This window comes from Rhinichthys klamathensis, unplaced genomic scaffold (assembly GCF_029890125.1).
Source record: "Rhinichthys klamathensis goyatoka isolate OS25496 unplaced genomic scaffold, OSU_Roscu_1.1 h1tg000011l_1, whole genome shotgun sequence".
Taxonomy (NCBI): domain Eukaryota; kingdom Metazoa; phylum Chordata; class Actinopteri; order Cypriniformes; family Leuciscidae; genus Rhinichthys; species Rhinichthys klamathensis.
Genome location: NW_026606564.1, coordinates 9786458 through 9801261, shown reverse-complemented (window position 1 = coordinate 9801261; position 14804 = coordinate 9786458). Strand labels below are relative to the sequence as shown.

Genomic DNA, 14804 nt, shown 5'->3' with positions numbered 1-14804 from the left:
TCATACTCCGGAAGGCCGGTGAGGCCTGTAACCTGGTGACCACAGTATGTGGGAGCTCACATTGAGGAAGGCCGGGTGAGGCCTATACCCTGACATGTAGAAGCCCATCATCAAGAAGGCCGGTGAGGCCTGTAACCTGGCGACCACAGTGTGTGGGAGCTCACATTCAGGAAGGCCGGGTGAGGCCTGTAACCTGACATGTAGAAGCCCATCACCAGGAAGACCGGTGAGGCCTGTAACCTGGCGACCACCGTTTGTGTGGGAGATCATATTCAGGAAGGCCTAGTAAGGCCTGCAACCTGATACCCAGTATGTGGGAGCTCATAACCAGGAAGGCCGGTGAGGCCTGTAACCTGGCTACCACAGTGTGTGGGAGCTCATAACCAGGAAGGTCGGATGAGGCCTGTAACCTGGCGACCACAGTATGTGGGAGCTCAGCTCACTTTACAATACATTACCTTACCAAACATGTCCCTGGCTCTGTACAGGAGAAGAGTTCTGAAAAAGAAGAGAAAAATGTTATTTGCGCAAAAAAACATTTTCACTCAACATAAAACCTGCAGCGTGCGGAATGAAGCACACCAGGACTCAGAAACTCAGTAACCTGAGTTATACTGTTTCACAAGCCAAGGGAAGGCGCTCCTATCAACCAAGCTGAAGCGGGCCATCAGAGAATTTCTGAACTCATCATGGGCCCCGCCCCAGGCCTGATGTAGGAGGAGCCTGGGAGCGATGGTGGTTAGGAGACAATATCCAGGGAGGTGATGTCTAACGTTCGGTCTGAGAACGTTTCCTCTGGATCACCTCCCTGAGATCCTGCCTCCCGCGGGAGTTACGCCTCCTGCGCGCCCTGGTCCCTCTGCTAGGAGGAGGGGGTGCACGGGAAGCGACACTGGCCTTCTGGGTCTGTCTGTGATTCTCAGACCACGACGGACCAGGCCCTCCCGCCTGCCTGGGCTGGGCCGAGGACCTCCGCGGTATGCAGCTCTTAAACGCCGCAGACAGGGTCCGAAATTTACTTTTTGGCTCACCTGCCACAGGGACTGGTCGATGAAAAAAATCCACCAGCCAAGCATATTTTTACTGGTCAAAATAATAAACAGCCTTTTTGTGTATTCATTTATATTTAGGCTATATTTAAACATTTTTGTCATTATATTTCTGGTCGATTATTTTCCATTTTTACTTTTATTTACACACATATTACACAATTTACACACATTAAAATAATATTTTTGTGCTGGTGCCTATGAAAATAGTTCTGTACAAATGAAATGTATTAATTGTATATTTAATAAAATATATCCAATAATAATGTATTATAATTATTTCAAAAAAATATTTAGTTTTACTCTGCCATTTTTTTTTACTCCATTTACTCTGACTGATCCGATCAGTAACTGAAGGACTGGAAATATCAGTTGTTTTAACCATTCATTAAAATGAATCGGTTCAAAGGAGTCATTAGTTCGCAAATTGGACGTGTCATTATCGGATGTGTACGCGTTGTGTGATTATCCCGGCAGCTAGGACATCCCACAAGATTTGTGTCAACACAGAAAACATTTAATCACTGGATACGATAGGTTTTTTCATTTATTTAAAGTGTGGTTTATGTCAGTTGAATGTGCGGAACGCTTTTCAGAGAAGATAAGGTATTTTAGCACAATTCACACCCAGCGGTAATTCAGGAAAAAATATATATCCGAATGCTTCACATGAAACTATGGTCTTCCGACCTTTTACCATCGTGTCGATTTATTTTGATTAATATGTGTCAGGGAGAGCGATCAAAACAGTGCTTAGGAGACGGTGAAGCCTTGTTTATAGTTTCGCCTGGCTCCGAAGAGAAAGAGTGCGCGCGTGCGCGCGACCCGGGCTCTCTCTCTGCTTGTTCTTCAGTTGCCCCCTGTCACACGCACAGCAGTTCGCCTACATTACAAAAATTCGCTTTGGAGCAGGAGCATCGATAAGAGGACTCGTTAACGTCGAGGGCATACAATATCGATGGTTCATAAAACTTAGAACCGGTTCTTCTCGAGTGGAACCGGTTTTCAATTCCCATCCCGCAAACACAACAACTCCATCATGTCTGTAGCCATCATGCCAGATATTTTATAACATTACTATTTTGGTATGAACATTCACCCGCCAGTGGGGCAGATAGCCTTTTGAGATTTACTCGCCAAACGGAAATTCTACCCGCATTTGGCGCTTGGCGGGTTTTAATTGCGGACCCTGGCCGCAGAGCACGACGGAAGGTCCGAAAAGCTCAGAAGGCGAAACCGGCGAATCGAGGAGAAAGGTTTTTTCTTTCTCCCTGATGTCAGCCTGGTTGAGCCACAGATGCCTCTCCGTGGCCACCATAGCCGCCATCGCACGACCGATGGAAACAGCGGACTGTTTGGTGGCCCGGAGAGCCAAATCCGTGGTGCGGCGCAACTCTGCGACCGCGTCAGGGGACAGGCCGGCCCCCTGATCGAGATCCCGCAGCAGGTCGGCCTGGTAGGCCTGAAGGACCGCGAGGGTGTGCAGAACCACACCTGCCTGACCTGCTGCCGTGTATGCTCTGCCATTCAAGTGTGATGTAGTCTTAACCGGCTTGGATGGCAGGGTCGGAGCTCCCAGTGACGAAGACCGACCAGAGGTGAGATAGTTGGCCAACGTCTTGACCACTGGCGGCATCGACACATACCCGTGCTCCGTGGCCCCATCCACAGCAGCGAAACTAGCCCGCTGATGCAGATGAAGACGGGCGGAGAACGGGTTCTTCCATGCCTTCTCGATCTCAGAGTGGAGATCGGGAAGTAATGGAAGGCTCGTCCGGGCTGGTGGCTTACGAGTAGGGAGGAACCGATCGTCCAAAATACCATGAGCAGGTTCCTCCCGGACGCGCCTCCACTGCAGCTGCAATCTATTGGTGGCGCGCCCCATAAAGTCCACCAACTCAGCGTACACTGGGCAGGAGGGCTGAGATGGTTCAGTCCCAACCAGACTGACATCATCGGCAGCCGACTCCTGCCGGGCCCGAAGAGAACCAGTTACAGACCCATCCGAAAGAGAAAGAACCTCCTCTACATCGACCTGTAACTCACCCTCGTCAGCTGGCAGATCATCCGTGAGGTTAACGCCCCTCTCCAGCTGATCTGCCAGCTCCATCTGAGAGCCCCATGAGCTCAAGCGCCGCTGAGCCTCAGCTCGAGCGGGACCAGCACCGCGGGGTTCAGATGCCGCGCCCACTTCCCTCGAGAAGTGGGACAGACGAGAGCGGAGAGTTCTGATAGAAAAACACTCACAGTTTGCGCAGGAAGCTCCCTCGAGAGCTTCCTGCACGTGCTCTTCTCCCAGGCAGAAAACGCACCGATTGTGTGAGTCCTCCGGTGTCAGATATCTGGGACACGGATCGGCACACTTGCGGAAGGTATTTCTCCTCTTCTCTGTATGCTTCATCGTTGTTAACTTCTCAAACAGACAAAACAGTCCCTGAAGACGAAAAGGATGTTGTCACGGTTTCAAGGCGTCCTTTTTATACATCCAGGTTGCGTGCTCATCATCCGAGCTGATGATGCACGGGCTGTCGCCGGTCAACATGATTGCTGTGAGTTGATACTTGATTTCAGACACCTGTCACGCCTGAGGCATTCCCCAAAGCGTCAATGACGTATTGTTAAGTTCCCTTCGAAAGGGAACTAAATAGGGGCAATGGTCTGGAAATGCAAATAGTTTTCCAAATTCCATACTTTCCCAAACTGCGTAGGAACCCTTATAGTTCGAAAGGTTCACTCAGAAAAAAGCATTATATTACAGTCAGCAATGTGTAATATGAGGACGTCCAATTCTAGAGCCTTTATGTAAACCTATGTAAGCCTTTAAAGGAACTTATTATAAGACACTTCATTAATTTGATTACAAATTAAAACTAATATATCACTCTTTACAAGTTGATGTTCTCTACATATAAAAAATACATTTAAAACTCTGGCCAAATCTCAAATACTAACCGCATGAAAACACCTACAAACCCATTACAAACATTTCATTAAAGGTTTAATCTATTAAATTAAATGAACAAATCATCTAATGCCATTAAATATTGTCTTTTTGTTATTTTGTGTCATTAAATATCTACACTTTTTTTTTTTATGTATCAAACAATAAGCAGACATAAGGAAAGAACAGATAGAACCTCTACAGGAATGAAATTACATAAAATCTTAGTAAAATATAAGTAAAAAAAACAAAACAAAAAAAAACATGATAAACACATACAGAGGAAACAGCATCAGTGGCATTACCAAAAAAAAAAACATAATATTTCAGGAATCTGTCACTTTTCTTGTTTTTAATCAACCTAAGAGATTTTGAGAAATGCATAAATTTCAATTAAGAAATGTGTAAAAGTAGGCAGCGAGTTAGAGAAATTTTGCTTGTGAATAAAACATTTTCCAAAAAAAATAAAATAAATAACAATGTAATTGTACCAGAGAAAGTCTAATATGGGTCTGTACCTTCATAGTAACATATTCTATATTTTAACTTCAAAGGATTTGGAAGAATAAGGTGCTACCTATATGAAGATATAAACTATTCCAAATGTTTTGAGTTTTTTCACACTGGAAAAATAAATGGATCAGTGTTTCATCCATGGTTTCATCCTTATTCCCACAAAAGTGAACCGTTGACATTTCGAAACATATCAAAATAGTTATGACGTACCGAAGCCTTGTTTACTGAAATCACGTGACTTTGTGCAGTTTGATACGCGCTCCGATTCACTGGTTCGAAACAAATGATTCGCAAAAGATTCGAAGCTTCACGAAGGAAAGCGCTCATCACTAATAACAATTAGGCGGAAGGTTGAACTCCCACCTCTCACGGTAAGGTTGATTAGGTTTGGTGTTTGTCTGGAAAACAAAGATTGTGATTTTGTTATTAATTTCTTGTTATGTTTTGGAAAGTTTTTTATTCATAAATGCAGATGGTTTAAATCTAAACCCAACTTTAATCACTGGATGAATGAGGTTAAACTCTTGTGCAAATCTTTAAAATTAAGTTAAAAATCAGAAATTGATTAAATTGATTTATGTTTTTGATACATTTAAATTAATTTAAAAAGACCCTTTTATTCCTTTATTATTTCTTTTTCATTTTATTTCTTTTTGTATTTCTTTTTACTTAAATATTTGTTTGTTCTATAGTGTTTTCTGTTCTTTGTACTAGCTCTGCTCAACCTAAGGCTGAACAATTGAGGTTATATTCAGAGAGTTATGAATGTACCTTGTTTGTTTGTGTTGTTGAATGATAATTAAAAAAAGAATAATAATAAAATAGGCGGAAATGGCTCCAAAAGCGAGAGCATATTATTCCAGCGCATTCCATAATAAAATACACAATTTTCATACTTAGAAGTGACCTCTGTGTAAATAAACAATTGGCCAACCAAAATAAAGTCATTCTTTGACCCAATAGCTTGTCATAATGGATTCATTTTTGTGCAGCATATCCTTGCTGTGACAAACGATATAACTATGTGGGGAGAAGTTGTTTATTAAAAAAAGATAGTTTTGCAGGAATTCTGTCCGAGCTGTAGGTAAATTAACGCAAAAAATGTAATGTAATGTTTCGTATTTTTTTCCATATCAATTTAAAAAGTTAATTTCATTTAAACACTAGTCAATAGTGCAGGAAATATACTGGAGACTTTTATTTTGATTTTATTTTATTTTGCGGGGGTCTTCTTCGCGTGACGTCATAAGCACTGCGCCCGCGTCTTCTCTAATGTCCGCTGGATAAAAGGTTTGTGTTTTCAGCTGTATAAAACCATACAAAACGTTCACAATTATTGACACAGATTGCTCCAGCAACTTGGTAATGTTACCACAACTGTTTTGTTTCATACAATGTTGAAATTAATGTTAGTTGTTATTGATTGTATTTATTTACAATGCATGTAATGTATATGACGTGCCGATAACGTCTTTTCCTTTTACCACAAACCTTAATGTCTGTGTTATATTCCTAAGAGCACCCGTAACAGAATACTGTGTTTTGCCTTTTTTCCCCCCTTTCGATTTGATCTTCATCCTCGTCTCAATCGTAATCGCTGACCCGTTTCCAAACAAGCGAGAAAAGCCAGAGGTTTGTCGATCGATATCTGCGTGACGATGGAGTTCATTAAAGTGGAGATTGTGGATCTGTCTGATCTAGAACCATTCAGAGTCAAAGAAGAACAAGAAACCGAGGAACAAAAAGGTTGGTGTCTGATCCTGAATAGAAAAAACTATCTAAATGACCATGATGATATGTGTATTTGTTTACCAACGTTTGATGCCATTTTATCACATCAATAATCATAGTAAAATAATTCTGCACTCCAAATGAGGTTCATTTTATCTTTCACCATTGTTGCTCTTCAATTGATCATCACCGTCTTGTTCGTTTTAGACCTGATCGAAGTGGAAGAGGAAAGTCAAGACCAGAATGAAGTGGAGAAAAATCAGGATCCTCAGAGCTTCACATCAGGAGAAAACTCACAAAGTCCAGGGGCCAAAAAATCGTTTGGATGCCCACATTGTGGAACGAGTTACAAATGTAAAGAAGACCTTAAGGATCACATGACAATCCACAGCGAGAGGCCGTACACGTGCCTTCAGTGTGGGAAGAGTTACACGCAGAAAATCAACCTCCAGAACCACGTGTTAATTCACAACGGAGACAAGCCTTTCACGTGCACTCAGTGCGAGAAGAGCTTCACACGCAAGGGGGACCTGAAGAAACACATCATATGTCACTTCGGAGAGAGGCCTTTCACGTGCCATCAGTGTGGGAATAACTTCAGACATCAAGGAAACCTCACAAGTCACATGAAAATTCACGTGGGCGAGAAATCGAGCCCAAGTCCTCACAGTGACAAGAAAATTGCGCAAGTGTGCAATTTCAAAACTCCTGTGCTCTATCATGCTGGAGCGATGCCCTTTAAATGTGACCGTTGCGGTCAGAGATTCATCCTGTCCGCACACTTAAAGAGACACCTGAGATGGCACGCGAAGGAGAAATCCTGAGTGTTTTATGCCTCGGAGAGTTTCAAAGAACCATAAAATATACTGTGTGTGTGTGTTGGGTGTGGGAATGCAGCAAGTAACCTGTACCTGAGTTTTCACTCGGTTGTAGAGAAAAGCATTGTTTCAATTAGTGATGGCAAAATTATTGTTATTTTTTAGGTCCGGCAGATTTAAGGAAATATTGAGAATTATAAAGAGCAATAAACGGGGAAGTTTATTAAAATGAACTTTAGTCGCGAAGATTGTGCTTGTTTGTAAAGGACAAGTCAAAATATTAATTCGGGAAAACGAATAACATTGCTTTTGTTTATGTTGGGACTTGCAGTTGTAAATCATGTTAATTGTAAATACTTTCATTGTACAAGAGGGTTGCTTAATAATATTCTATCTTCCTCCATGTTAGTTTAAGCATTCAGTTTAGTTAATGAACGCCGTTGAGAAGTGATGTGTGGAGAACTGAGCTATACTTGCGACGAGACCTCGAGTGACTGACTGAAAATCCCAGATAAAAACACTTGCTTGCGCATGGTGATTGTGCAACCGATGCGTCGGCTTTAAAGTTCACACTGTTTTATGTAACTATCGAACGAGAACGTATTTGAGCTGAATAATGGCGCTAAATTTTCTTCTCTAGAGGTGCTTTTTAGTTATTAGAAGTGATTCATTGTCTCCTCACTGAAGAATTTTGCAACGTTGATGATTTGATACGACTTGTTTTGATGCTGTTTTCCCCCTGTGTATGACTGTAAAGATGCCCTGAAGCAATCTGTATCGTATAAAGTGCTATATAAATAAATGTGACTCAACAAGCAGTGTTGGCTATATACATGTGAAATGCATAAATACCGTACATTCATGTTTCACACTTGACTTTCCCCAGTGATCTACCATACTTATGATCATCGGCTGGGAAAAGTAATGATCATTGAATGACGTTGGATTTGATCCCAGAAAATGTAATAACAGATTTCAGGGTAACACAGACTCCATATTGTACGTCTATGAACCAAACAGATTCACCTTTATCCTAAATGAAGAGATTACGCTGACCAGTCATGTTTAACTCTTGTACAGCTCTTGTAATTAACCAAAGATCACTCAAGTTTATTTAATAAAATATGAAGCACTGACACCAAAAAGCACAGTGGGGTTATTTGAATAACAGGATATCATATTAAATATTACACATGAACCTTACAATCCCACTCCAGAGCTCGTATTTGCATTAAAAAAGATCATTTTGGCAGTTTATGAGGAGCGATTATTTAATAGACGTATCCAAAGGCTATTCAGATATCCATAAGAAAATATCTTGGGACTTAATAGGTGTTATTTATTTGTATTGGCTTTAGCTTTGTAAAATATGTTCAGTGTTCAGGCTCAATGGTCTCTTTAGCCTTCAATGATTGAAGAAATTCTTCACATATTGCCTTGCTTTCTCATAAGAGCTTTCGTCTATGAAAATATGCACGCGTGGCATTAGCTGACAGAAAAATTCAACTAATTCCTTGCAAAATGTATGATAAAATTATGGAATGAGCCCTTTCAGACTTAAAGAATCATAATTTAATAATGGTCATAACGGTACATATAGCCCGATGACAATTATTAAAAATTCCACGTATAATATTTTTTTCTAGAGGCATTTGCAATCAAGTTGCACAGACCACCATAGTTCATTTCAATTGAAGATTTGAATGGTCTAATAATGTTCTGAAATCTGAATGGTATCACATGACAGAACCACGAAAAGCTACAGAAAAAAAATCATGTCCACTGGAATGAATGAAAGAGTTAATATGTAACTATTTATTGATTGCCACTGTATTAAGTCGTTGACCATTTATAGAATGATTTTATCAAAACACAGCAATTATGATTTTTGGGCCTTATAGGATGTCTGGGAACGTACATAGAAGCGTATTTCCGCGGCCAAATTGAAATCATAATAATAATAATAATAATAATAATAATAATAATAATAATAATAATAATAATAATAATAATAATAATAATAATAATAATAATAATAATAATAATAATAAATAATAATAATAATAATAATAATAATAATAAATAATAATAATAATAATAATAATAATAATAATAATAATAATAATACATTTTATTTATAATGCGCTTTTCTCAAACCCAAAGCGCATACAATGAAATAAACAAATACAGCAAGAGCAATAAAAACAATTAAGAAAAAGTAGCCTTGAACAAATGTGTCTTAATTAATCCTTTGAATTGTCCCAACGTTGGCGCACTTTTGATTGTAGAAGGAAGTAGGTTCCATAGCTTGGGGGCTCTGCAGGAAAAAGCTCTTTCCCCCATGGTCTTGAGCTTACACAAAGGCTGATGTAATAAGAGTGAATTTGCAGAGCGGAGAGAACGTGATGGAGTATAAGGGCTAATAAGATCACGTAGGTACGCTGGAGCGATCCCATGTAATGCCTTGTATGTTAGAATGAGAACTTTAAAATCAATTCTCACCTTTACTGGAAGCCAGTGCAACTGTGAAAGGACCGGTGTAATGTGCTCCCGAGGAGAGGTACGAGTGAGCACACGAGCAGCAGAGTTCTGTATATACTGTAGCCTGTTTAATGATTTTGCTGGAAGGCCAGAGAACAGGGCATTGCAATAGTCTAGCCTAGTTGTAATGAAGGCATGTATGAGCCTTTCTGTGTCTACAAAGGAGAGAAATGGTCTAAGTCGTGCAATATTTCTCAGATGGTAAAAAGCAGTTCTAGAGACCTGTTTTATGTGTGCTTCAAAACTCAGCTGTGAGTCAAAAATTACACCAAGATTCCGCACATGTGGAGTGGGAGTTACCCTGCTGGAGTCAACAAACAGACTAACCTGCTCAGCCTTACGAATAGACACCACTGTACCAATCAACATCAGTTCCGTTTTAGAGCCATTTAGCTTCAGAAAGTTGTTCTGCATCCATGTGCTGATCTCTGCTAGACAGCTATGCAAAGTTATTAATGAGCAATGTGCATCCGGATTTGTGGTGATGTAAATCTGTGTATCATCCGCATAACAGTGATACCCAAGGTCATATTTGCTGATGATCTGCCCAAGTGGAAGCATGTAAATATTAAATAAGATTGGACCTAGCACTGAACCTTGAGGAACTCCCTGTCGCACAGGCACGGTATCCGATTTGTACATGCCCAAGCTTACAAACTGTGCCCGATGCGCTAAGTAAGATTTAAACCAACTGAGTACAACTCCAGAAATACCCAGCCAATTTTCCATCCTATCCAGCAAGAATGACATAGAGTGTCAAAAGCAGCACTGAGGTCTAGCAAGACCAAAATACTGCATACACCAGAATCTGCTGCGATAAGAAGGTCATTTACGACCCTCACTAAGGCGGTCTCAGTGCTATGCCCTTTTCTGAACCCAGATTGAAAAGGTTCAAGAAGACTATTTTGTGCTAGATGATGATTTAGCTGAAAAGCCACAGCACGCTCCAGAACTTTGGCCAGGAATGGAAGGTTTGAAATAGGCCTAAAGTTAGACAAATCAGAGACATCACAACCAGGCTTCTTAGGGACTGGTGTAATGGCAGCTATTTTTAATTCTGGAGGGATGAATCCAGAACTCAATGATAAATTTAGAATAGAAAGCATATGAGGGCAAATTAATCCAAGGCAGTTTTTAATAACCGAGAAAGGAACCGGATCTAAAATACTGGTGGTTGAATTCATAGACTTAACTGTATTTGTAATGAAATCAACTCCAACCATGTCAAAGTTCGAAAAAGTAGTGATAGGGGGATGTAAAGGCAGTGTATCAACTAACTCAACTGTGGTGATGGCGGTAAGTGAACTGTATATATCATCAATTTTACCAGTGAAATAATGTAGAAAAGAATTACACTGGTCAACAGAGGAGTAAACAATGGGCTTAGTTGGTTTAAGAAGATTGTCAACAGTCTTAAATAGAGTTTTAGAATTAGTTGCAGCATTTCCAATGATGTTAGAATAGTAGTTTTTACGTGCAATGTTAAGAGCAGAGTGGTATTCAGACTGTTGTTGAATATAGCGAAGCCTATGCACCGTCAGGTCAGATTTCTTGCACTGCCATTCTAATTGCCTTCCAGCAGCCTTCATCAAGCGCAGCTCTGGGGTATACCATGGACATGGTTTCCTAAATGTAACAACCCGTTCCCGCACAGGTGCAAACTCATCCAAAAGTGCAGATAGCATGGAATTATAGTGCTCCACGGAGTTAGTGATAGGAAGCCCAGAGAGAGAGGTAGAAAATAACGTGAAATCTATGTTCTTGAGGTTACGAAATTTTATAGTGCGTTTAGAAGTGGCTTGTGAAGATATGACATTCATATCAAAAGTAATGAGTCTATGGTCACTTATACTCATGTCTATGCCATTCAGAGATCTAATGTCAACACCAGCAGAGCAAACTACATCCAATGTATGGCCTAGCTTGTGGGTCGGAAAAGTGACATGTTGTGTGAAATCAAAGCCATCCAAAATGTCCATGAAAGAAGCAGTTTTTCCACAGTTAGGATCATCAATATGAAGATTGACATCACCAGTCAGCACCATAGCAGGACAGAGTGGACTAAGCAGTGTCAACAACTCAGTAAACTCAGAGAAAAATGCAGGATTAGGTTTTGGTGGACGGTAAATGAGCAGCATAAGAACAGGTGAAACTCCATTGATTTTACAAACCAGACATTCAAATGATGAAACACTAGGTGCATCAATTACATTAACTGAGACGTTAGGTCCAAATATCACAGCCAGGCCACCACCTTTACCACAAGCACGAGGCGCATCAATGTATTTATATCCAGATGGGGCACACATATTCAGATTAAGATAGTCATTTTCTTTGTGCCATGTTTCGCTAAGACACAGAATGTCAATTTTCCTATCTAAAATGGCATCGGCGATAAGTGCCGTTTTGTTGTTTATCGACCTTGTGTTTAAATGGGCAATTCGCATATTTCTGCAGAGCACATTCGCCACAGTGTTTTGGGAAAAAGTCTCTGGATAGATCAGATTTCCATAACAGATTCCTCGAGGGACAGAAATGAGACGCAGCACGCGCCTACAGTTCGACCAAAACACTGAGACTCCAGCACCGGCAACAAAACGACTCTGACGTGAGCCTCTATGAGAGTAGCAAGGCCGACGGAGGAGATGCGAGGAGCGCAGAGATTTTAGAACACTACAATTTGGGCGGCCAAGATGATCCAAAGATAAAAGTTCAGATAGAGAGTACCTCAGCATGGTGATGTCCAAAAGTTCAGTCCTCTGCTTATCGCTGGTTCCAGATGTAATGAAAACGGCAATAATCCAAGTGATTAAAAGTCGCATGATGCCATTCAGAATTATTCAGCCATTACGTGAAGAGCCTGATACACCAGGGATCCGTCTGGACTCACGGAGACAACAGCAGGCAGCAAACAGGTAGCAGGCACGGTGCAAGAGAAACACGGCAGCAGATGAGATCGACGTGCAGCAAACAGACCAGAACAAACACTTCAAAAGGCTGGTAACTTCAGACACGTCAAAGCCGGCAACAGGAAAAAAAAAAAAAAAAAAACTATAAAAGTATAAAGTTAAAATAATTCAGCAGAATTTAAAATAATACATAAAAATAGTTCATAAACTATGATAAAATAAAATATATGGCAGGAGAAGCGGCAGCCTAACATGCGCCAGCGTCCTCTCCCACGTCACGTGTTTCAGGTGTTCATGAAATCATGAAAAATCCCGGCACTTTAAAGTGTTCAGTACCCTCGCTCGAGCATTAGATCTGCATCAAGCTAACCCTTGTAAAAACTAGACTCAGTGCTGCTTTATTACGACCCAAAACAGCCGGCTGCACTTACGCTGTAAAAAATGACATACTGTCTAAGAACAACATTTGATGAGAAACACTTCACAAATGTATTCACTGGGTAACGTCCAGCTCCAATTTGATTGGTTGCATGACTGGCAATTCTCATGAGTTACATCAGGGTGCATGAGTTATCTGTTTACAAGAAAACCAAGACATGTTTACGAGGTGCCGGGCCGCAACAATTAGCATGTTGGATTGATAAATTGGAAAATGTTTTCAAAGTCAGTGCCATCAATCTCTGATAACCTTGAGCACATCTGTATATTCAAATTACAGAATACCATATACACCACACCTGCCCATAATATTAAAAAAAGTTGACTGTTAATGATTGCTTTAGAGATGATGGTCAGGCAATAAAGTTCAGGCCACCAATACTTTGTCAGACAACTAAACAGAAGATCGTCTCAAACGATGAACACTTAGGAACAGATGAACACTCAAAACCAATACTTGCTGAAATGATTTTAATAAACACATTTCAAGGAACATAACAGAAATCAACACTGGCTCTCACAGTGCAGTGCCTCAACACTCTTGAAGTTTGAGTCAGAACTACTTGTTCTGGGAACTAGGAAGACGTGTTTCTATTCTTCCGATCATGCAGATCTAGTGAGGTCTTTCAGAGAGGGATTTAGATGTTAATAAGCATTATTTATTTAATACAAAACAATCGTGGAATAATTATCCAACGCTGGTCAGAGTGATGTCTAGGTTTCTTCGGGGAGAATCCTGTAAAAACATTAACAGCATGAAGTGATGAAGACATTTATTCCTGACCTACAGAAACGGAAAGAAAGACACGAGTAGTTCTTGAATGAGACAAAAACCAAACGAGCAAACCTTGAAGAGGCCCGTAGACTCACTGGAGGGTCACAGCCCACGAACGCTCGGTTATCATGCGAGTACTGCAGCAAAGCACTGAAGCACGGGTCCTGCAGGAACACACACACACACACACGGATTTAGACAAACACTGCGAGAAGGACCAAATGAATCAGTATGCCAGGCACCATCAACAATCCAGAATGAATAGTTTAGGCAAATAAAATTAAAATCTTTAAATTGTCAGTATCACAGTGAACTGAAAATATGGCATTCAGGACATTACAAGCAAGAAAACAAGATGCGTCTGAATTTGATAGATTCGGCTTGTTTTTATGGCTGAGAGGTTTAGTACAAGAACCAATCTCCTTTACCCCTGCTAGATAGATTACCGTGGTCTTTAGATAGATTACCATGGTCTTTAGATATATTACCGTGGTCTTTAGATAGACTACCGTGGTCTTTAGATATATTACCATGGTCTTTAGATAGATTACCGTGGTCTTTAGATATATTACCATGGTCTTTAGATATATTACCGTGGTCTTTAGATAGACTACCGTGGTCTTTATATAGATTACCGTGGTCTTTAGATATATTACCATGGTCATGGTCTTTAGATAGACTACCGTGGTCTTTAGATAGACTACCGTGGTCTTTAGATAGACTACCGTGGTCTTTAGATAGACTACCGTGGTCTTTAGATAGACTACCGTGGTCTTTAGATAGACTACCGTGGTCTTTAGATAGACTACCGTGGTCTTTAGATATATTACCATGGTCATGGTCTTTAGATAGACTACCGTGGTCTTTAGATAGACTACCGTGGTCTTTAGATAGACTACCGTGGTCTTTAGATAGACTACCGTGGTCTTTAGATAGACTACCGTGGTCTTTAGATAGACTACCGTGGTCTTCAGATAGACTACCGTGGTCTTTAGATAGATTACCGTGGTCTTTAGATATATTACCGTGGTCTTTAGATAGACTACCGTGGTCTTTAGATATATTACCGTGGTCTTTAGATATATT

At 40.6% G+C, this 14804-nt stretch overlaps 2 protein-coding genes across 5 annotated transcripts in view; one reads left to right on the top strand and one right to left on the bottom strand.

Annotated features, from left to right (window-relative positions):
* The first annotated feature begins 5710 nt into the window (after positions 1 to 5710).
* Positions 5711 to 7873, top strand: LOC130099442 (gastrula zinc finger protein XlCGF49.1). Of its 4 annotated transcripts, XR_008808388.1 has the most exons (4): positions 5711 to 5796; positions 6124 to 6252; positions 6445 to 7113; positions 7295 to 7873. XR_008808388.1 is itself a non-coding variant. In XM_056265150.1 (3 exons), the coding sequence occupies exons 2-3, from the start codon at positions 6165 to 6167 to the stop codon at positions 7059 to 7061; spliced, it is 705 nt and encodes a 234-aa protein (XP_056121125.1). In that variant the 5' UTR covers positions 5711 to 5796; positions 6124 to 6164; the 3' UTR covers positions 7062 to 7257. The 4 variants fall into 4 exon arrangements, 3 of the variants coding, with proteins under 3 accessions (XP_056121125.1, XP_056121141.1, XP_056121134.1); XM_056265150.1 differs by lacking the exon at positions 7295 to 7873 and having other exon boundaries at positions 6445 to 7257; XM_056265166.1 differs by lacking the exon at positions 7295 to 7873 and having other exon boundaries at positions 5730 to 5796; positions 6128 to 6252; positions 6445 to 7257.
* A 5767-nt stretch (positions 7874 to 13640) lies between these two features.
* Positions 13641 to 14804, bottom strand: part of mov10l1 (Mov10 like RISC complex RNA helicase 1) — a 56878-nt gene continuing 55714 nt past the window's right edge. Inside the window, exons 25-26 of the mRNA XM_056264805.1 lie at positions 13791 to 13882; positions 13641 to 13679 (exon numbers count right to left, since the gene is read on the bottom strand). Coding sequence (XP_056120780.1) covers positions 13658 to 13679; positions 13791 to 13882 — 114 coding nt within the window. The 3' untranslated portion in view covers positions 13641 to 13657. The remainder of the gene's footprint in view (positions 13680 to 13790; positions 13883 to 14804) is intronic.

Excerpts from the sequence above, each read along its gene's own strand:
- LOC130099442 (XM_056265150.1), top strand. The coding sequence starts at position 6,165 with ATGGAGTTCATTAAAGTGGAGATTGTGGATCTGTCTGATCTAGAACCA. Across the intron at positions 6,253-6,444 it reads AGAAACCGAGGAACAAAAAG|ACCTGATCGAAGTGGAAGAG; the intron begins GTTGGTGTCTGA and ends TGTTCGTTTTAG.